The following is a 25,217-nucleotide window of genomic DNA, read 5'->3' as shown; positions in this document are numbered from 1 at the left end:
AAACCACCTGTCAAAATTAAATGGAGAGTGCATTATGCAACCAAGCTGACTATCCTTGTTACAGCTACAAATGTCCTGTCACACAGAAACTTATGAATGCCCTAAAATGAGCACTGATCTACGAGTTACATCATGGAATATTAATGGAGGCGTCTCAGTGAAATTACCCATAATCCAAACTCTATGTAACACGAATGACGTTTTCTGTCTACAAGGTCACCTTCTCACTGCCGACAGTCTATGTTTGTTGATCAAGACTACTTCTACTGTCGTAATAAGTCGTGCCGCTAGACAATCCGGTGCTGGTCAGCCGAGTGGAGGTACTGCTATTCTTTCTAAAACGTTCTCATGCCCGAACACTTTCGTGACAGTGATTATTTTGCGGCAGTCAAAATTCAGAATTATGTGGTGGTCTCAGTGTATTTACCCACCGATTACCGTAATGCTACATCACACAGACAATTTGATCAAGAATGCCGCCAAGTCAGTTCCCTCGTGTCTAATTGTGAAGTGAAAAACCTAGCAGTAATCTTTGCTGGTGATATGAACAGTAACCTTTTTGACGACAGTAGCAGTTGTGCTAATATTCTGAATAGTATGTGCCCTCGGCTCTTGGTGGTCGAGAATAACCAATGTTTCACATATATCCATTACTCTGGCAGTACCTCTTCTCTTGACTTCTTCATGTGTTCCCCGAACGTAAAACCAGACTCAGGATCCTCACTTATCTCCATTCTCCAAGTCTCGGACCATATGCCTATCAGTAATGTATTACCTGTTCAACTTACTGTACCGAGTGGTCCAAGTCCAGACAATGATAGTAAATGGCATGAAACCCCTGACTGGGCTCCTGCAGATATATTTATGTTCCGGGCTGTTAGTGATTCTATTTCTAAAAAGATCAAAGTGCCGTTTCATCTACTTTTCCAAAAGAAACTATTAACCTTTGCAGAGAAGCAAATATTGCTGAATATTTACTCTGCAGAGATCGTTCACGCTCTACGCTCTGCCGAGCGTGCTAGTTTACCCACACGAAGAGTACGTCTTGGAACTGAGAAGCATGGTTGGTCAGGTAACCCTGGCTTCGTTAATACTTGTGCTAAATCGATGGTTTGGTTTCTAGAAGGAATGTGATATCTCACGACAAAGTTTGGTGAATGAAATTTGTCTAAAAACAAAGTGATATTTTGCAAAAGTACTTAGGCAACACCATGCTAAATCAGTAGCTGAACTATCAAGTAAAGCCACAAGTAAAACCAATTTCGTGTGGAAACTGCTCAAAAGAGATAATTCAAAAGCCAATAATGCTTTCAAAATTAACAGTGACCAGTGTTATGGTTACTTTAAAAGTGAATTTTCCGAGGATGATCCATCATTGTCAAACCATGAAACATATGAAAGGGAGCTTGATGGTTGCTTAGGCCAATCAACTGATGAGATCAGTTTTATTGTTACTCGATCTGCGGTTACTGAGTGCATTTCTAAGCTACAAAAGACAACTTCTTGTGGTGTTGATGGCCTCTGTTCAGAGCATCTAAGATGTGGGTCCTTTCTCCTGATTGAGCATCTGACCTTACTCTTTCAGATGATATTCTGTAGTGGTATAGTTCCTGATTTGTTTAATACTGGTGTAATAACCCCGGTATTAAAAGGGGAAAGCCCAAAGACCACTTTTCCTCTTTGAGACCAATTACGATGTCGCCAATTTTGTGCAATGTTTTTTAGTTACTAATTATTGACGAGACACCTGATATGTGTTATACACCGGATAACCAATTCGGCTTCAAGAAAGGAGTAGGCCGTGACCATGCTCACCATTTGTTTGCTAATTTACTTCTACATACTCATGAAAAAAATGAAGTATTATATTTTACCGAGTTAGACGTATCTAGAGCTTTTGACACGGGTATACATCCACATATCTTATTGACTGCTTATAAGCACTGAGTTAATAGTTCTGTCATTAAATCGATATGGTATATGTATAAAAAGATAAATGCCAAAGTTAAGGTTACCATCTCATCTGGTACGGTGGAACTCACTGCTACAATTCCATTAAAAAAGGGCATTAGACAGGGCACTGTTACTTCTCCTCCCCCTGTTTAATAATACTACCGTTGTGCCACAACAAAAAGTTCATACCACGTGTATATTTGATGGTATTGATATTTCACTAGATAACTATGCTGATAACATCCTGGACATTAATAGAATAGTATTTGTAATTGAGGAAAATTTTGGAATTCTCGATAGGGATCGTAAACGCATTAGTTTTCGATTTAATGTGAGTAAGACTGAGTTCCTGGGTTACAATTACCCCTTAGATTGTTCAAAAAAGATTGGGTTGGCTGAAATTTTTATGAAAGCTCAAGATACAATTGCGTTTCTTAGTGTACCGATTTGGTCAAATCTTTGCGCCACGCGTCAACTTTTGAAAGGTTTTTTCGCCAGAAAAGCTAGGAATACGTATGGTTTACTAATTGCATTAAAGTTTAAATTTAACCGCCGTATCTTAGCTAGCGTTTATAATGCATTTGCTGTTCCGCATCTACTTGCCCTTGCACCATTTTGGTCTCTTCTTACTACTACTACTACTAACAACTCACCGCTATTATGTTTACTATATTTATATGTTATATAGATTATGTTTACTATAACATAATCAATAAGGTTTGCCGTCTTACCATCACGCGAATACCATGTTAACTTAGGAGCCATTTTATGACCAAACACCGTATTGGTTATAACTAGATTGTTATACCTACAAAATTGCAAAAGTCTGTATCCATTACTGTTTTTTTTCCTACACCAAATTTACCTAGGCTTGGATACCATCTATCCCTATTTCTACAAACCTGGGCGTTATTAGGGATATACGGAAGTGTTTCTACAAGTATGCGAAATATTTGCTAAGGCTGCCTCTCTGGATTAATAACAGCTCGGTGTCCTCGCGGTATGGAGTTGCTAGCCAGCGTCCGTGGTGAAAAAAAGAAATGAGATACATCGGAGACAGGCTATTGGTGAAAACACCTCTGAAATTGTCCGTCTTTGATGATAGGTTTGTTCTTACATATAATTGCCCCTATTTGGGATTTTTTTCTTCTTCTTGTCTGTTCTTCTCTGTTTTGGTTCTGTTTGTATTTGTCAGATTTTATTTGTTTTTTTTCCATTTTCTTTCTTTATACTCCATCAGTGTTATATTTTACATTTATGATGGGCAATGAATTTATACATACATACATATAAAAGCGACCATATAACGCAACAGTATCGGTTTTTCTTATTGTGGAATCTTACTGAGCAAATTTTGTCCGTAAAGTAGGCAGCACTAAGTAGACTTAAACTCTACATCATGGCCATACCCAGGGAGGGGGTGGGGGTTTTCAATCTCACCCCCTTAATTTTTTTGCCCGACTTGTAAAAACGTAACAAAAATGCATAAGCAAATTAGTAAATTTTTCGCAGTTCATATTATTGACCAACAAATAAAGTGAACATATCACTTGATGCCTTTTTTTTTATCCTTTTTACAAATATAATAATCGCTTCTATCGGAAATTCAAATTTACCTACCTCCACCCCCCTAATGTGCAAGTATATACATTGAATTGTTACTACATAAAGAAGTTATCAATGATAGTTACGTTATTGAAGTTGTTAAAACATATCAGTACTTAATAAATAAGTTGTTCAAGAGTAACATATTCCAAAAATACTTATTTATAACAATCCAAACCTTGTTTATTAGGTAGCTCAAATATAAAACGTTTTCCTGCCGTTTCAAGTTTTTCGAATGCCGTCGATAAAAATAGCGCTGAATTTTGCACATTAGGGGGGTGGGGTGGGTAAATTTGAATTTCCGATAGAAGCTATTATTATATTCGTAAAGAGCTCTAAAAAAAAGGCATCGAGTGGTATGTTCACTTTATTTGTAAGTCATAACAGGAACTGCAAAAAATTTACCAGCAAATTTTTGGTGAGCTTTTTAGGTTTTTTGTAACCCCCTCCCCTTGAGCAAAATACTGGATACGGTCTTTATCTATATATTAATTTATGTTGCGTAAATTCATGCCACTGTGTGGAAAAGTAAACATAGTAGCAGCCGAATGAAATTGCTGCATGACAAACTGATAAATTTTGAAAGCAAATTCTCTCTTATTTCTAATTATTAGCCTATTTGAAAGCAAATTCTCTCTTATTTCTAATTTCAAATTCTCTCTAAATTCTACTTATTTCTCTTAAAATATCATTCACACCGCCTTTTCACCACATGCCATCCTTCTGCAATGACCATAAGATCTTCATCAAATCTTGATCCTTCATCTCCATTTCACATTTTTGAATAGTTTGCTAATGATGACTGTAATGACCTTAAACGACGATCCTGCTTAATTTATGAGTTTATACACTGGCCTAGTCCAAAAGGACTTATTTAAGTGTAAAAGTGTATACCTAACGTAATGTAACCTAACCCAAGGCCCTACCCAGAGGGGGGTTAGGGGGGTTTGAACCCCTCACGAAATGTATTTTTGACTCGTAAAAACGTAACAAAAATAGATATAAATAACTTTTGTATGCGTTTTTTTGTGTACCCCCCCCCCCAAAAAAAAGAAATCCTTGAGTAAAACCCCCTCCGAAAAAAAATTCTGGGTATGGCCTTGACTTAACCCCTAAGTTTAGAGAATTACCTAGGTTGTGTGAAAGCTGCTTAATAAAGCATAAATTTCCAAACTTCATTGTTCTGAAGTAGCACCTTAAATCACCTATAAAAATCCTTCTAATTAGTGTTTACTCCTAAAATAAATGCTTTCAACTCCAAAAGTAAAAGCTTTCATTTCCCAAGCTATAGATTTCAATTCCCACAGTCAATGCTGTCAATTTCCCAAAGTATCACTATTAAGGTCCTCGAGCATCTTCATCCTCTCCCCTTCCGTTCTGCAGTCTCTAACAGCAACATGTTTAAACCTCTGTAGAAGAGAGAAAAGGGACATAGTCTCGTTGCTCATAGCTTTCAGTGGATCCAGAAGTTCTAAAGATGTAAGAACAGGGTCATCCAGTCTTATCCTAGAACGGATCTGCTTAGCAAGTTCAATAAGATAAGCAAGGCAGGCTTTTCGAATAGCTTGCACCCAGTGACGTCGATCTTCCACTGACAGGCTTTCAAGGTGCAACTCGGTATTCATCTCAAGTTTAACATTTTCAAGCTTCACAAATTTTTCAGGACTGCTCTTGTTCAGGGAAGTAAAGTTACCTTTGAGCTTCTCAGGACGAAGGAAACACTGCAGAGTAGACAAGTAAAGTATCGATTCTCAAAGTTAATGCTTTTTACTTCCGAAATTAATGCTTTCAATTCCAAAAATTAACACTTTTGATTCCCTAAGTTAATGCATTCATTTCTTAAAACTATTGATTATTTTGTTTCAGTTAACGACTTAAATTCTCAAAGTTAATGCTTTTAGTTTTCAAATTAATGGTTATATTACCATAATTCATACTTTAGATTCCCAAAGCTAATCCTATCGATTTCCTAAGCTAATGCATTGAAAGTCAATTGATTAAATTAAAATTTCTTTACTTTCAGTTAAAGCTCTAGAAGCCTAAGTAATTTACTAAGTAAATTACTGTAAAGGCCAAATTGCTTTCGCTTTTACAGAGGTTCTGAAATTTTTTACATGGCAGGGCCGTACCTATTTTTTTTTTTGGGGGGGGGGGGGGGGTTACAAAATAAGTTTTTTCGGGGGGGGGGGGAGGTTACAAAAAATAACTTTAAAAACGCATCAAAAATTTGTTTATGCTCATTTTGTTATTTTTTACGATTTGGAAAATATTTCGCGGGGTGGGGGGTCAAACCCCTCTTGAGCTCATGGCATATATAGGCACTAAGAGTTTCTAAATGCTGAATAGTACTTATGCTAAATTTTTTATTTTTTAAATTAGCTTATTAATTAAATTATATTAACTTAAAATTGCAACTATATAGTTACAGATCCAGGTAATGTATGCTTGTAGATCTAATCATTGAGTTTTTAAAGACTTGTAACAAAGGACGTGTCCAAGATTTTCCTTTCAAGAAAGGAGGGGGGGGGTATTTTTCTCTTCCATTATAAAAGGGCCTTCTCCATAGAAAGTTCTTTGATTCAACGTTTCTTTGATTCAAACAGTTTTTTACCGTTCAATAAATGCAATATGTTACAATATTTTGTTGCGATAAAACTGCAAATGTTGCAATATCTTATCGATTGCAAGGATTAATATTTAACTCTAATTAATATTAACAGAAACATATTGAAAATTCCATTGTCCTAGGATATCGTTACTTAAAATTGACATTAAATAGACTGAATTCACTTGAATAATGAACCATCCAAGCATAGAAACAGAAGAGAGAGAGAGTGAGAGAGAGAGAGAGAGAGAGAGAGAGAGAGAGAGAGAGAGAGAGAGAGAGAGAGAGAGAGAGAGAGAGAGAGAAGGAGGGAGAAGGACTGCTAACAACATGAATTTCCGTTATATATTGTCTACATATGCACTGAAGCTTAAAAAGTGAAAACTAACTTTCATTATATTGATTAGACAAATTCAATCAGCATTTATTTTATTGAACTAGAAAAACAAAGGTTCACTTCGCCGTACATCAAGGCACACAATAGTTTACCTAATTTACATCTCATGTTTTGGAGCTTCTTGCCTCTACTGCCAAAGTAGACATAAAAAGTATTTTCTCTCTATTTACTTTCTTTCCCTTATAAGTGTTATAAAGACGGCCAATCTTGTATTTGACCAGGAAAAAAAAAACACTTAAAAAAATAATTATTTGAACAGAAAAATTATGTAAAATTGCTAATAAACCTACCTGATTTACTTTTTTTTTGCCAGTAAACGTAACTAGACGTAAACGTAACCAAACTAGACATAAACTTAAACAAGACGTAAGCGTTCTCTCTCTTTTTTAGTTTTTTTTTTTCTCAAAAAATGTACTTAAGAGAGTCAATCAACTTTGTATTTGAACAAGAGAAAAAATATTTCAGTTAGAAATTATGTATAATTGCTAATATACAGGTCTAAAAAAATTGCCTGTAATTTCCAAAAATGCCAAAAATTACCAAAATTTTGCAACTTTCAGTTAAAAAAGTATGTAAAGTTGCTAATAAACCAGAGAGATCTTGAGTGGTTCAACATGTAGGTTTTTGGCTTCATGCCAAAGGTTCACGGTCTTTAGTTATACAGTAGTTGACCGTGTGCTTTGAACTAATTTCAAGGGGAATCCCCACCCAACTCAACATGCGCATAAGCAAATGATAATACCAACTATAATTAAAAAACATAAGAAAAATAATTATAAAACAAATAAAATGATAATTTTCTTACAAATTAATAATTAATAAAAATAATGTCTTGTCTAATTACTATAGTCTAAATTTAAGTCATTCAAGAACCAATAAACCGCGTGTTTAAATAAGATGGTAGATAATTCAAAGTGAAGAATTCCTAATTTTTTATTAAATTTTAGAATATCTCTTACATTTAACTTATTGCATGTTAATTTCCTACAAATTGATTCCACTGTAAATTCATTTCCTGCAAATAAATTCCACCCAAAACCTCAGGAGTCTTCTGCTTTTTCTTATTTTGTGTTTTCAATATATACCATTTCTACATTCCTATTTCCATATGTTAATTTACATACGGTTCTTATATACGTGTTTCATGAAACGTATTTCATATGTTTTTTCCACGTTTTCCAAGTAATTCAACTATTGTTTATTTTCAATGAAAGTTGTGTCCCCCCAAACAATCACCCCCCCCCCTCTAAAAGCTTCCTGTATTCGTATCCAATCCAGCAGGAATACAAAGAGCCTTGGGCCCCTCCCTGAATCTAAAAAATGCTAAGATTTCCTTAATTTTTAATATAATTAGCCTTTTTTTAATCTTAGAAAATGTGAGAAAAGTAAAAGAAACTTACTTAAGTTTAAGAGGTTCATCCAGAGATCTTTATTTTTTAGACATTTATTTATTTTAAACATTTTTTAATACACTTAATTTAGAGATTTCCTAAACAAAACAAAGAAAAAATATAAATCCATTGTTAAGCTTTATTTCTCTGGTCGAAAAAATTTTTAAACTGAAGAAAGTTCAACGCTAAAATAATTTAGAAGGTAACTAAATGAAACTTGCAGAATTGATTCATTCTCTGGTGGAAAAAGTATTAAACTTTTTGAATTAACATATTTTTAAGCACATTTTAATATGAAGAGATTTTAAGTACATTTCATTCTATCAGTAAATTAATTATAATCGGTTTTTATAAATGTATTATATAATAATTTATTATAGATGTTAATTGAACATTGCTTAAATTATAATAAATATTGTGCTATGACACTATTTATTATAATTGCCTTTAGATTCACGATTTAGTAGCCATTATTTTTTTATTTATTTAACTCAATTGCTCAATGAACAACTATAATTCTATCAATTATTTCGGGCATGCAAAATATAAATTAGACAATTATTTAGATGTAAAAAAAAGTGCAAAAGCTAAAAAAAATCCAAAGCAACTATGTGTAATTTACATTTGATTTTGGTATTCATTGATGTTCATTGAAGCAAATAACAGGCATCTAATTTTCATAAAATGTGTTACTTCGATTTGATATTTATATTCGATGGCGAAATTATTTATGTAGAATTGATAAATTTTCGGAAAATTTTGAGCGTCCATATATAAACTAGTATTTCTTAAATTATTAAGTCACATTACCGCTATATAAGCCAAAAATAATTTTCTTTGGTAAATCTATTGTTTTGTCAGCGTATATTTTTTTTTCAGTTGTTGCTTATATTGATTTTGTTGATGTTGTATCCCCCTTGTAGTAGGCTATCGTAGTAGGCTAGAGTAGGCTATCGTATTTCAAATCTGTATTTATTGGGGAATAATCTTACTTACTTAATTAATAAAATTAATGAAAATTGCACGAGTGGTACATCCTCTGCTGGATTTTTAGATTTTTTTTTAGAATATTTAAGTACATCTTAATATGAAGATATTTTAAGAACATTAAATAATTTCATAAAATTTTACTGCAGTTGGCTTCTAAAGAGAATGTACGATTTAGTAGCCATTATTTGTTTTTCTTTTGATGCATTAAGCCTATAGAGAGTATACACAATACAAATTAGGGAATTAGTTAGGCTTACAAGAAAGTGCCAAAAAAGTAATAAAATAAATAAAATTTGCACAACTGGTTCATCCTCTGCTGGATTTTGTGTGTTTGAATATTTATTTAAGTACATTTTAATATGCACATATTTTAAGTACATTTTGTAATGTCATTACAATTTATTACAGCTGGCTTCTAAAAATTATGTATGGTTTATTACCCATTATATTTTTTTATTTGATGTAAATACATCAAATAAAAAAAATTGATAGAAAAATGGTAAAAAATCAAATAAAAAAAATACATCAAGTAAAAAAAATGATGTATAGGTTTTTTATTTGATGATTATTTAGGGACTGTAGAATACGAATTAGTGAATTATTTCGGGGCGTGAGAGGGTGCAAAATATTAAAAATTAATCCAAATTCATAAAGATAAATGTAACTTAATCCTCTGCTGAGTAATTTATTTTTTAGAATTTTGAGTATGATTTTAAGTACATTTTAATACAAAGCTATTTAACGGGCACTTCATTATATTAGCACAATTTATCAGAATTGGGTTCCAAAAATGATGTCTCATTCAGTTTTTTTTTAATTAATTTTTCATTTCATCGATATTTTTTTCGTTTTGATGTAATAATTCTATTAATTATTCAGGGAGTGCAAAATACGAATTAGGAATTATTTAGGGGCGTAAGAGGGTGCAAAATATTAAAAATTAATCCGAATTCATAAAGATAAATGACACTTACATCCTCTGCTGGGTAATTTATTTTTCGTTTTGTTGTTCGTTTCGTTGGTAATATTTTTTTCGTTTTGATGTAATAATCCTATTGATTATTCAGGGAACATAAAATAAAATTACGCAATTATTTAGGGGTTTAAGTGAGTGGAAAAACTAAAAAAAACTGTTTTTAATTTTTTTTACTGTTATAAAAAAATATACAAAGCAGATTTTTTAGGCATCAAAGGGAGATTTCAAATTACAAAATTTCAATCAAACAGGACGGCAACTATAAGTAAAATTTTTTCGACTTTAAGAATAAAGGCCAAAAATTCTATTTTGAAATTCCATATTTAAAAGTTACAACAGCAGAGATGGCTCATTATTATATTGCCAAGAGAAATGCTGATTTATTGAGTAGGTATTTTCAAACACCAGACAGCTTTTCCATGACGTACAATTACCAGTTCAATAGGGACAAATCCTTTTATTTGACAGAGAAACAACAACAAAATTTCTGGATATTTCGGTCATATACATAGTGGCCGTCTTCAGCAGATAACCAGTCTGTCTGCAGAAGACAACCACTGTATATGTGACCAAAATATCCAGAGATTTTGTTGTTGTTTCACTGTCAAATTAAAGGATTTGTTCCTATTGAACTGTTAGTTGTACATGATTTATTCAGATGCCCTTTTTACGCTTAGCAGAGTAGTACGAGTATGCACAGATATAAAAAGAGAAGTGGCAAGTTTAAGAATGTAGGCTACAAATCCCAGTTAGACAAACATGCCACATAACACCTTAAAAATTACCACAGCTAAAATGAACCTAATTGTAGGAAACCTGGTTTATTAAGACACAGTTTTTCGTTAAGTACAGCAGTATATCATGGTGTGGAGGTAAGAGTTAAAAAAGAACTAAAGCTTCGATATTGCAAGAGACAGTAGTGCCCAAAAGCACCTCAATTCAACCTAAGAAGCGGAATGTGAATCTACAAAATAAATTAATGCTACAACCCTACAAGATTGTTAATTAGGATATTATACTACAATAGGTGACATTTAAATACTCGAATAAAAACAAATAATAAATTACATTATATGTTACTTAAAATAAATGCATACATTTTTAAAGAAAGAAAAGTGTTGAGAGGATAATCATCACAATAAGTACTCCAAAAAAAAAAAATTAAACGATTTACAAGAGAACTATCGGAACTAAATAAATTCCTAGACACATGTAAAAAATGGCACCATATCAATTATTAAATAATAGAGCTTCCAAAGCCTTGATCTTGCAACATTCTTCGCAACACTGACATCTCACTCAAAACACCACTAAGCGACTGTTGCATGCCACCAAGCGAGTGTTGGAGGGATCGAACCTGCAATAATTATTACAGTAATAATTAATGTAAATTGTAAAAATTAAATTAATTTAATTAACTCAACAAATTTATATTAATTAATTTACATAATTAAATAATTGATGTAGTAATTAAACCCACTTACACCCCAAAGAAGTGCTGGAAGGATCGAACCTGCAATAATCATTACAGTAATAATTAATCTAAATTTAAAAAATTAAATTAGTTTAGTTAATTCAATTAATTTGAATAATTAAATAATTAATGTAGTAATTAAAGCCCACTTATACCCCGAATAAGTATTGGGGGATAGAGACTGCAATAATCATAACAGTAATAATTAATGTAAATTATAAACATTAAATTAGTTTAAATAATTCAATGAACTTAAATTAATTAATTTAAACACTTAAATAATTAATGTAGTAATTAAACCCCACTTACGCCCCATAGAAGCGTTGGAGGTATCGAGCCTGCAATAATCATTTCAATAATAATTAATGAAAATTGTAAAAAATTAAATTAGTTCAATTAATTCAATCAATTTAAATTAATTAATTTAAATAGTTAAATAACTAATGTAGTACTTAAACCACTTACACCACAAAGAAGTTTTGGAGGGATCGAACTTGCAATGATCATTACAGTAATAATTAATCTAAATTTTAAAAATTAAATTAGTTTAATTAGTTCAATTAATTTAAATAATTAAATAATTAATGTAGTGATTAAAGCCCACTTACACACCGAAGAAGTATTTGGAGGATCAAGACTGCAATAATCATTACAGTAGTAATTAATGTAAATTATAAAAATTAAATTAGTTTAACTAATTCAGTCAATTTAAATTAATTAATTAAAAAATTAAATAATTATTGTAGTAATTAAACCTCACTTACACCCCGAAGAAGTGTTGGAGGGATTTAAACTGCAATAGTCATTACAGTAATAGTTAGGAGCAGGCAACAAATTTAAAAAAAAAAGAAACGTGAGTGAAAAATTAGAAAAAAGCTAAAGAATTATATGCTAAACAAATAAATAAAAATATGGTAATAAAAAAATAAGCTTAGCTAAAAGCATATGACGCCAAAAAATTTAAGAAGACACAGGCTTCCATTGAAGGTTCATTTCAACATGGCAACACTGACGGAAAAGTGATATTACCCTAAAAAATTCATAGCTTTGAAATGTTCAAAATAATTTTTTTAGTTTTCAGGTACGAATAGACCAAATATGGGACAGGGGACAAAACATATTTTATTTTAACGCCTTTGGTGCTTAAGGTCCAGTATTTCCACTGTCTCCAAGTTACCCCAGAGGAAAATTGGGCTCCATAAAATCTTCCCTGAAAATTAACACCAACGACTTTTTATTGGCGTTCGTCTATTTACGGTTGTTAAATTTCGGGGGAATGTAGGTAAGCCCTATTTTTTGAGGGGGAATCTAGGAAACTTCAAAAATCCGGAGATAATGTTTGTACTACCTAAGTCGTAAGATATGTGTTCTATCTGAAGTAGGCGATTTCACGACAAGCCTGCGGCTGTAACCAAGGCCGTATCCAGAGCGGGAGGGGGGAGGGGTAGGATGTTTGATCCCCCCGAAATGTTTGTCCGACTCGTCACAACGTAATAAAAATGAATATAAAGAAACTTTTATGCGTTTTTAAAGTCTTCTTTTTTGCAATCCCACCCTAGAAAACCCTGTTGAAAACTGTTGACTTTCGTTAATATATTGAAACCGTGTGAGAGTAGAACACTAAGAGTCTAAAAATTGTGCAGGGGCATAAACCTTAAGCAGGGCACATTCTTTAGCAACAATCTGTTGCTTTGTCGGCTCAGTCAATTGGTAATCTTCGTTCTTATTGTAACAATAATTGTGGCTTGTCTGTCCAATGCCACGTTTCATGCTCTGTTTTGCCACTGAGAAGCATCAAACTTACAGGGCATGCAGACGGTGGCCGGACTTTATCCCTCCGGAAAATACCCCCCCCCCACGGAAAATACCCCCCGTGGAAAATAAGGCTTTCGAAATTTGAGAATTTTATTTTTATTTTTATTTCTGTAGGGGGAAGGAATTTTGGTATTTCTGTATTATGCGCCACTCACTCAAGCTTACGCTGTGTAAAATTCGAGAACATACCCGTTTTTTCGTTAGTTTCTTCCGTTACTTTAGAAATAAATTTGGGCTATAGATTTGCATATTAAGAGGGGAGCTAAAGTATAGCGGGTCTGCATGCAAAATATGTTTGGTACAAGTATTTTGCAAATTAGATCGATAGATAGAGAAGTGTATTATAAAGCCAAACATAGAGTATTTATATACTATACTAATATATAAAGTATTGGGACAGTTTGAAGTCAGAAAACAATTCTTTTTAGGTATGGCTACTAAAAAATTATTTTGTTAAGTAAAAAAAAAATAATAATAAAAAAAAATCCAGCCTAAAGTAAATGTAATGTTTCGTTTATATGTTTTTGCGAAGTGTTAAGTGTTTTTTTTCAATGGCCAAATTTCCAAATAATAAGTACTATTAATAGGTTAATGCAGTGTTTCATTTAAGTGTTTTATGATGATCGCTGATCAAAGTTTATTTTATGTGTGCCTTTCATTTGTTATTTTACTTTGTTCATGGCCGTATATTTGGCTTTAAAGCACAATTCTCTATCAATCTATCTAATATGCAGAATAATTGTACACCACACATTTTGCATGCAGACCCGCTATACTTTACCCCCCCCCCCCCCTAATTTGCAAATCTTTAGCCAAAATTTATTTCTGAAGTAACAAAGAAACTAACAAAAAAACGGGTGAGTTCTCGAATATTACACAGCATAAACTTGTGTAAGTGGTACATAATATAGAAGTACCAAAATTCCACCCCCCTACGGATATAAATAAAAAAAAAACTCAAATAAAATTCTCAAATTTGGAAAGCCTTATTTTCCACGGGGGGGGGGGGTATTTAACGGGGGTATTTTCCGCGGGGGGGTAAAGTAACGAAGAAACTAACGAAAAAGACTGGTGTTATCGAATTTTACAGAGTAAACTTGAGTGAGTGGCGCATAACACACAAATACCAAAATTCCTTCCCCCTACGGAAAAAAAAAAAAAAAACTCAAATAAAATTCTCAAATTTGGAAAGCCTTATTTTCCACGGGGGGGGGGGGGTATTTAACGGGGGGGGGGGGCTTTTTCCGTGGGGGTATTTTCCAGAGGGGGGGGGTAATCACCGGGAGGGTAAACACCTAGAACCTTGCAGACAAGATTGGGTAGACCTCAATTATCTACAATTCTACATCATCTTAAAGTCACATATAATGATTCCTTTTGTTTTCACATAAATTATCTCGCTATGCCGGCATTACCAAGATTTTGTGGGGTTTCCATGGTTACCTAAGTAGAAGACTCACACTCGTCAGATAAATGAGTGGGTTGTCGTGTTATGAAGTTGAATCTCAAGGCCGTCGATCCCGATATGAAAGAGGATATAAAAGTTCTTTGAAGAAGGCGAAGCATTTTGTGTTTTGTGTCCTGTTTTAGTTTTTTTTTATTATATAATTGTTTTTTAACGACTGGATTAAAGCATTAGTACTGCTACTACTGACAACTCGCTGCAGCACCAAGCCACCTGAAGTCAACGCAGCAGCGCACGCTCTTCCTCCATCCCAATCTATTTAAAGTCTCCCCATTTACTAAAGCAGTTCCAATTTCTTTTAAATCCTTAAGTTACGACCTCTTCCCGCCACATTCAGGGATGAATGTGGCTCTTTGTTTGTCCCTAGATGGGTGGCTACGTTATACGCAAAACGCCATCTAGCCATCTCAATTTTTCTTTCATTATAGCTCAGAAAGTGGGATACAGCCACATTTTCCATAGAGCTTGGTAAAGTAATCGGCTACTTCGACGGTTTGAACTAAGATCATACCGTTATTTTTCGAACGGTTATTTTGATGTTAAAATAATGGTATGATAAGATAAAGGTTTAATCACAAAAGCGAAATTTATCACAATAAAAATGAAAAAATTGTCACCCAGGGAAAAACACATAAAAGAAAACAATGAATTACGAAAAAGAAATATAAAACACATAACAATTAATTAGAGCCTTCAATAATATCACAGAAGCCAAAGCTGAAAAAGAACTTTAAAAACAGTTTCGAAGCAATGATAATTACACAGTAAACCTTAGAAACACACCGTTTGAATACACGATACACGTGACAAAGACAATAAGAACAAAAAACGATACCAAAGGTGACAAACACGATTACATTGTCACTTTCATGTTTTCAAAATCTTTACAAGATAGTTTAGCCCTTCTAGCCAACGTTGGAAGGGTTCACTGCTTTAGATTAGAGCAGCTCCAAACCAATTTCAGCAAGGGTGTATTACACATCGAGTGATTATAATTAATGATGCTAAGAGGCGGGGCTTAGTAACGTTTTTCGGTGATTAATCATCATTAATTACGATTAATTTACGATAATAATTAAGTATGATTAATTACATGCCTAAAGCTCCAAAGCCCAAAGCCTTGTCTAGAACGTAATTAATGATGATTAATCACCGAAAAACGTCACTAAGCCCCGCCTCTTACCATCATTAATTAGAATCACACGACGTGGACTACATCCTTGCTGAAATCGGTTCCCGAAATCAGCTACGTGTGCCTAGCCCTTTACTGTTGATTTGGAGCTGCTCTAATCTAAAGCAGTGAAGTTCGAATTATATGACAACACAGATGACAAACACGATAAGAACAGAAACACTACACCGAATGTGAACACGAAACCAGAAACCAAATGTGAAAAACACTGCAAGATGTCATCCCTGAGTTTCCACAATTTTAACGAGATAATCTACCACTTCTAGCCAATGTTCGGACTATTAAAATAAAGATTTTTTTTTACTATTTTTAATAGAAATAATTACCTTTTTATCCGAAATTTTAATCATATGAAATTTATTTTATACATTGTCTTATTTTTAATTCAACTATTTACATTTCAAGTAAGTTACTGTTTAAACTTAACTATCGCCTTTGCAATAAGAGGGGAGCTTTTACCCCCCACAGCGCTCATACTGCACGTTTCATCTCATCCATATATATATATATATATATATATATATATATATATATATATATATATATATATATATATATATATATATATATATATATATATATATATATATATATATATATATATATATTTATATTTGTGTTATATATATATATATATATATATATATATATATATATATATATATATATATATATATATGTACATATATATATATATATATGTACATATATATATATATATATATATATATATATATATATATATATATATATATATATATATATATATATATATATATATATATATATATATATATATATATATATATATATATATATATAAATTTTGTAAATTTTGTATTCATATTTTGTAAAAATACAAAATTACTTCGTATTTTTGTAAATAGGGATTTGAAGGATCCTCAGACATGCTCAATTTGATGGTGTAATTTTCACGAAGAACACTAACCATTTCGGGGATGTTTCCCCACTTTTTTGAAATCCACCAATTTTTCTCGCGCTCGTAACTTTTGGTGGATAGTTTTAAACTTAATTTTTTTTATTATTTAGAGTCACCATAAAAAGCCGATTCTCCTGATGCATATTGTTATCAAAACTCCTTTTTTAGAGTTTCCGTTACTGTTAGCACGAGTCACTAAATACTTACAGTTCGTTACCACGAAATGCTTGATTCATGCTTGTTTGTTTAATTTTACATTACATGCATGCTTGATTGAGTTTGTTTAATTTTTTTCTGTTTACCGTGTGGAATTACTAAGAATAAAAGTATCTCCTCTTCAATCTTAAGAAAGATTTCTGCACAGATCTAGTACATGGTTTCCAGCTTCACTAATCAAACAAATGCTTTCTTGTTCAAATAAAGGATACAACTAGAGTATTGCAAAGATCCTAACCTGATCTTACCCACAATATACCTTTCAATAGATCTTTTAACAAGAAAATGAGTAGACTATTTAAATATTTATTTTTCCCATAAAAATGAGAGGGGCAAACAAGAAGTTATCCTTTCCCAGACTCCTTCCCAAGACGTATCCTTTCCAAGACTCTGTGTTGCTTCATCCTTTCCTGGACTCTCATTGGTACATTGATAATCAGAACGGATCTTAGGCTAAATCAGGCACGAAAGCAGTTTTTCCCGTCTAAGTGAGAGACAATCACTGAGATGATAAAAAAAAAAAAAAAAAAAAACAATGTATCATTCATGCAGAATCCCGGCTCTTATTGCCCAATTAATCTATTAGCCAACACCAAACCTTCCAGCCTTTTCTGTTGGTTTACTACTAACATACAAGGGCCGTATCCACAATTTTTGTCCGGGGGGGGGGGGCTAAAAAAAAAACCATTAAAAAAGGTTTCGTATATTTGTTTATATGCATTTTGATACGTTTTTACAAGACTGACAACACATTTCAGGGGGGTTCAAACCCTAGCCCTCCCCCTGTATACGGCCTTGTAACATAATAAAATGATTCTACCCCCCCCCCCCCAAAAAAAAAAATTAAGTATAAATAAATTTCAAATTTTACGTAAGAAATGGGGGAAAGTATCTCTCATATGCTACATTATCACTGAGTATAGTATTGCAAGGGATCAGATAAAACTCGATAATCTTTATTACATATTTAAGTTATATTACATATAAATATGTATATAATAGTTATATTTTATACATATTTAAGTTATATCTTTATTACATATTTAAGTTAAAAGGTACTAATGTAAGCATTGTACTAGTAAGGAAATAAATGCAATCGAAGTGACTTCAATGCTTTTATTTTCGAAAACTTTTTTCCGACCTTTCAAATGCATCTCTCTCTCAAAAGCCTGTCTTGATTGACATCATTTACCCTGACAGCAGCAGGGCAGGCTTCGACTGGACAGCCAATCGTAGCCGTCGGAATATTTGAAGGCTGTCCAGTTATATTGATTGTCCAATCATAGCCATCGGTTCAAAAATGATCTGTCTACAAAAAATGCTGCTGGAAGGGTAAATGATGTCAATCGAGACGAGGCTTAAGTCTAATCTCACGTTGCTCATGTGAGCAGTAAATGCCGGAAGAATATGTGAGCAAGGCCGTATCCAGGAGGGTAGTGGGTTTGACCCCCCCCCCTCTAAATGTTTGTCGACTCGTAAAAACGCAACAAAAATGAATATAAATACATTTTTGATTAGTTTTTTGAAGTTTTTTTTAACCACCCCCCCCAAAAAAACTCTTTGTAACCCTTCCCTCTAAGAAATCGTTTTTTAACCCCCCCCCCCCCACACACACACACAAAAATCTCCTGGATACGTCCCTGTATATGAGATTAAGGAAAAAGTTTGTACAAAGATGACATGAAAGACAATCAAACTGAAAGTCGTATAGCGATATAGCTCAACGTCGTTTACCATTTTTGGGTCTGGGTCAGGTAGTCAGGGTAGTTGCATTAGAAAGTCAACTAGAGTTACAATTCTTGGGGAACGTGAAGCGTTTCACTAACCTTTGATCGCTTAAACGTTTGATCGTTGGCAGGAGCAAAACTTTGGTTTTCATTTTTTATCATAAAGCAAACGCTGGCGGTCTCTCAAACTTTTAAATGTTATTTCCCAAGAATTAAAAATTTTTTTATTAAAAAGTAAAAAAATGAATAAAATATACTACTTTCCTTGAAGACGTTCTATAAACATGCTGTTTCTATTTAAAACAAACTATATTCTCTGTTTTATGACTTTTCATTCTATGTTTCCTGTTGATTCTCATCAATTACTTTACTGCTAAAATAGACTACATCATGTATACACGCTAATACAGTGCTACTTTGCCAAAAAAATTGAGTCCGACAATTTTTTGTCGGATTCATAACAACGTTCTAACAACGTTGATACGTTGTTAATAACAACGTTAATATATGTTAACGATAATAATAACAACGTATATAACAACGTTAATAATAACAAAGTATAATATAACAACGTTAATTAACAATGTTAATAACAAAGTTCTACGTTGTTATTATTATAAAAAAACATGTATAGACTGAGGCCTAGTTACTTTGCCTAAAGTCAGGTCATCTATCATTTGTTTCTGATGTAATTAATGGTAAGAATAATTCAATTTTATATTTATCATTGAGCATCTGCCACATAAACACATTAATATTAATTACGAAACCATGTTCTATTATTATACTCTATTAACATTTATAATCATTCTGTAACAAGTTACATGAAGAAACACTTCTATACCCTAAAATGCATCAGAAACAAATAAAATATAGATTAATTAGCATAAGGTGGTAACCCCTCACCCTCTGAAGATGAACATGCTTTACGAATCTCCCCCGTGATGGAGGAGAAATCCAACGGTAATACCCCTAAGAAGTCTGGTGACGTCTCAGCTTTAATGTATAATTTACCGATTAACATCTCTTTAATGTAGGTACCAGCACACGAAACTTTGAGCAAATCAAGATGACGCTACATTCTAATGACGCTACAAGTTTTAATGACGCTACAAATTTTAATGACCCTACAAATTTTAATGACCCTACAAATTTTAATGACGCTACAAATTTTAATAACACTACATTCTAATGACGCTACATTTTAATGACGTGGATTTTAATGGCGATACATTCTAATGACGCTACAAATTTTTATGACGCTATATTTTAATGACGTAAATTTTAAAGACGCTACATTTTAATGACGTAAAATTTATGACGCACATTCTAATGACGCTACAAATTTTAATGACGCTATATTTTAATGACGTAAATTTTAATGACGCTACAAAGCGGATGGTCAATGGAGATCAGTAGTGGCGTGCGCCACTAAAATTCATGTCCTTCTGTCCTCTTGGCTCAAATTACTTGCCATCTAATTTTCAAGTAGACTTGAGCCTTTTTGTCCAAAGGTCGGAGATGGGGAGTATGCCTCTAAAAAACATTATTCTCATGTCCCATCGGCCCAAGATACTTGATCCGTTAACTTCAAGTGGATAAGAAAAAAAATTGCTTATTTTGCTGCTGAAAATTTGTTGGAAAATGGTAGGGTAGTGGTGTTGTTGCAGGGCAACGGGTCAACTTGTTAAAGACTGACAATGATAGTATTTTTCCATTTGAAACGAGGTGCAAAATCCCTGAATTTTTGCCAAAACGTTTGCGAAAAACGAAGGCAACTTGAGGGCCAAGGAACCATTCTACGCCTGAATAGATTGAAAATTATTACCTGCCTTTTTTTAAACAATGTGCAACATTCCAACCCTTCTATTAAAAATTTGGCAGAAAGAGGGGCGACAGACTGAGTATGTTTCTCCAATAATACAGACTGGAAATACTTGCATGAATCCCGATGAAACAAAGAAGCATACCTACCGCTCAGATAAAAGTTGACATTGAGAGGGGGATTATTGTTGTTGTTGTTAGAAGAACCAAAGGCCCACTTTTTAGAGCTTCTCTTTATAAGCATCTCTCCAAATTATTACCATATTCATCAATCCAGCCCGAGGTTTACACTTTTCACAGAGGTTAGATGCTTACGGACTAGGGGGAAAAAGGACAAAAGGACTAAAGTGTTGCATTTGGTAACACAATAAAAGCAGAACAAACAAAGAATTGCTTTCATAAAAAAGCTTTCCTAATTGATAAGAACAGAAGTGAAAGCCATAAGTGAAAGCCCTTTACAATAAGAAGTGCTCTAAATTTGTCCCACTTCGTTTCATAGCAACAATGACTTAAGTCGACTTGAGTATAAACTTTTTAAGTCGACTTGAGTTCTTTTCATAAACAAATCCAGATCTGTATAACCAAGAATCTTTAAAAATTTTCGCACATTGGCAGCAATTACCTTAGAAAGAATGGCTCATAAAACTGGGAACTAATAGAAAAAGTGCTTTCGATTAGCAAAGCTTATCTAATTGATAAGAACGGAAAAGAAAGCCATGAACGACCACTTATCGAAAAATGAGACTAGGTAGAAACAAGTTTTTGCTTTCAAAATATTGAGAAATTAACGCTTAAATGAAGAATAAGCTCATTTCGTGTAAGGTCTCTAAAATACACAAGGAATTAAATATTAACAAATGGGCACATTTATTGAGATGACCTGACCCCCTATAGCCCCTGGGAGAAGGGCTGTAAATTATACAAGTTGCTTATTGTTTCATGTTTTATTACTGGAAAAGGTATATATTTTATCCTGGGTCTCAATAAGACTAAGGGTATTGTGGCGAAAATTTCATAGAATACTTAGAGGGGCGTTGAATTAAATCCAAAGACACTATGCGCATGCAGGTTGTCAGATGGACGTATCTGCAATATCAGGAACAGTGGAGGGTATCAAGTTGAAACTTTCCAGGCATGTTGAAGGGAATTTTGAAGTAACCAAAAGACACTATGTGCATCCAGATTGTCAAAAGGGCGCACCTGCAATATCTCAGGAAGATCTGAGGGTATTAGGCTGAAACTTTCTAGACATGGTGGATATAAAACTAAATCTAAAGACAGTACTTTCATCCAGGTTGTCTAAAGGGCTTATAACCAATATCTTGCTTATTTGGCATCTTGTCATTTTAATTTTTCAGCCTTTGACGTTGTTTTTTTTTTCAGAAACCATAATCGTATCTAAAAATGTTCTCCACGATGGAGGTTAACTTTCGGCATACTCCTAATGTTTTACAACAACGAGCTTACCATTTATAACTTTCCCTTTTTCATTATATTATATGCCAAGGGGTTAAGCGATCTTGTTCCTGATTGGAAAGGCCAATATGATTCATGATTCAGATGAATTATACCCTTCCGGGTTAATACTACTATTCATACAATGTTAATCATAACATGGAGATATCAGAAATTTTGCTTTATTTTTTTACCTGCATAACCCTCAATTTGGACGTTTCCCGCAAATTATCCTTCCATACCCATCTAAAGGCTAATTGGTCCTTATTTGGGTGGCGACAAACTGTCGCCATTTAAATACAACTTACCTCACTCTTCAGGGTCTCCACTTCCCCTCTAAGTGATAGAACCTCCTTTTGTAACTCATCAGGATTCGATGATAGAGCCACATTTTGACTAGCTGCTGCCACCAGAGGTCCACCGATCATTGGTGCGGATGGAAGTTTCCCACCCACTGATTTTTGAGGTTTTGAAACAGGTGGGCTTGGATGTGTAACCTTATTAGTAGAAACTGACGATGGTTTTATGGGTATATACGGTTTATCTGTAAGAATGGCAAATCATTATAAACATTGCTAAGTACAAGCCTATAAATAAGTATTTACTTCTCAATCAACACAATAAATTCGTTTTCAGTTTTATATACGACCTTTTTTAACTGAAAAATTGCCGTTTCAATTGCCAAACAATTCAGCCGAGTTAGTTCAAAGCACTTCAACTAATAGCTTTTACAGTCAAATTATACGAAAAAATAAAACAGAGTTGATCTATTAAACTTCTGAACATTCCAGAGAATGAACAGTTCAGTTGTTCTAGTCCACAACAGTTCAGCCGAGTTAGTTGAAGGCACTTCAACTAATTGATTTTGCAGTCGAATTACAACAAACAGAGTTAATCGAACAGAGTTAATGTTTTATAAATAAAACAAACAGAATTAATTGACTTAACATTTAAAGAGTTCAAAGAATGAACAGTTCAGTTATTTCAGTTATAAAACTGAAAAATTGCCGTTTTCAGTTTTATATACGACCTGATCAGTGCGATAAATGATAAATTACCAAACAAACACAACTTAGAAACAATAGGGAAATTCTTCTCTACAGGAAAACTTACATTAAAATGCCAACTAATAGACGGGTCATAATAATAATAAATTTATTATTATTGCTTCAGAAAAAAATATTATAAGAAATTATTATTATTTCTTCCATATTATTTCTTCAGAAAGAAAATCTTTTGAAAATTTTTTGTTTGAAAACCTGTCCACTGTCCATTTTTCTCAAGTTGTTAGATTAGAAAGGAATTTGTTTAGCCATAATTTTCGCTTGTCAAAGGAACGTCTCCATAAAAAAACTGGAAACCTTGAGAGATGCATCTTCAATGAGAAATCATATTTATTCTCCAAGATTCACACCTGGACCCGCTATTGTTAACCTCTCTTCTAGAACGTTTGAACCCCAGGAAATCAAAAATTTTTTATTCAACCAATTGACAATAGTATTGAACCCGTTACAAAAAAGACCTTTGAGGCTAGCTGCCAAAAAAGCAAGATTAGCTTTGAAAGCTTGTATTTAATTATTTTATTTTATTTCGTTTGAATGAATTTGTCATCTCGAATCATTATATATATATATATATATATATATATATATATATATATATATATATATATATATATATATATATATATATATATATATATATATATATATATATATATATATTTGGTGTTGTGCTGAAGACGGCTCTTGGACAAAGGGCCAAAATATTTGCTGAATTGAATTCCACTATCTTGAGAAAAATTTCCCTTTTGTTTCAAAGTTGCGTTTGTTTGTTATGGAAAGGCAGTGTGGTCTTCGTCACTATTTACAAATAGCCAAAAATGGTAACTCGACCTTTGTACAATTTTTGGGCTGGATTTCCATGTTAATCGATCTTCAAATCAAGAATAGGGGGTTTGACCTCCCCCATCCCGAATTTTTTGTCCGACTCATCAATATGTAACAAAAAACAAAAAAAGTTTAATGCGTTTTTTATAAAGTTATTTTTGCCCCTCCCCTCCCAAACAAAATACTGGATATGGCCTTGCGGGTATATCTTCAGTTTCATTTAGTATATTTTGGAAACTAAAACCAAATAGAAATTAGAAGCCAGGCTATAGCGTTGTAAGTTATGCGCTGGGGCATATATGGTTCTTATGAAAGGGATGCTCGTATAAACTTCAGAGAGGGCTCATTTGATTGGAAATTAAAAGTTCCAGTTCACTTTTTAATATTCAAAAGAGAACCGAGGGCAACTACCCCCCCCCCCCCCAACGCCTTCTATTTCTAAACCCATCTGACGACGATTTTTAGGCAGTAATCTTCTCAAAAAAAATAGTTAGAAGGTCGGGTAAAAAAAATTGTGGTGCCAAGATAACCCGACAGGGCCTGGGAATCGGGTGTATAAAGTATACCCTAGGTGCTATTATGGTTGATTCGGCAGGGATACTCGTATATACCTAATAGAGGACTCGTTTGATTGGAAATTGAAAGTTCTAGTTCACTTTTTAAGAGTCAAGAGATTTAAAGGCAACTAGCCACTCCCACGCCCTTTTTTCCCCAAACCCATCCGGTACAAATTTTTTGATAGCCAGTTTTTTTTAAATTTGTTCAAAAATTAGATAACAAAAACTCCGGTGTCAACACAACCCCCCAGGGCCCGGAGGGTAAGCGTTGTAAGTGTTGTTCTGGGGGCGTATATGGTTCTTATGAAAGGGATGCTCATATAAACTTCAGAGAGGGCTCATTTGATTGGGAATTGGAAGTTCGAGTTCACTTTTTAATAGTAAAAAAAGATCCAAGGGAACTAGCCCCCCCCCACGTCTTCTTTTTCCAAACCCATCTGATGAAAATTTTGAGATCGAGATTTTATTAAAAAAAATAGTTCAAAGGTCAGATAAGAAATACTCCGGTGTCAATACAACCCCCCAGGGCCCGGGGGAAGGCGTTCTAAGTTATGCCCTTAAGGCATGTATGGTTCTTATAAAAGGGATGCTTGTATAAACTTCATACAGGGCTCATTTGATCAGAAATTTAAAGTTCTAGTTCGCTTTTGAAGAGTCAAGAGATTTAAGGGCAACTAGCCATCCCCCCACGCTCTTTTTCCCCAAACCCATCTACTACAAATTTTGAGATAGCCAGTTTTTTTTTT

General features: G+C 33.4%; 1 protein-coding gene across 1 annotated transcript in view; it reads right to left on the bottom strand.

The window, feature by feature from the left end:
* Positions 1–10,493: 10,493 nt before the first annotated feature.
* Positions 10,494–25,217, bottom strand: part of LOC148939808 (uncharacterized) — a 49,798-nt gene continuing 35,074 nt past the window's right edge. Inside the window, exons 9-10 of the mRNA XM_089105848.1 lie at positions 22,334–22,569; positions 10,494–11,274 (exon numbers count right to left, since the gene is read on the bottom strand). Coding sequence (XP_088961974.1) covers positions 11,155–11,274; positions 22,334–22,569 — 356 coding nt within the window. The 3' untranslated portion in view covers positions 10,494–11,154. The remainder of the gene's footprint in view (positions 11,275–22,333; positions 22,570–25,217) is intronic.

Source organism: Artemia sp. Qi Xiang Cuo, chromosome 20, assembly GCF_049724085.1.
Source record: "Artemia sp. Qi Xiang Cuo chromosome 20, ASM4972408v1, whole genome shotgun sequence".
NCBI lineage: Eukaryota > Metazoa > Arthropoda > Branchiopoda > Anostraca > Artemiidae > Artemia > Artemia sp. Qi Xiang Cuo.
This window is presented reverse-complemented; position numbering and strand designations above follow the sequence as displayed.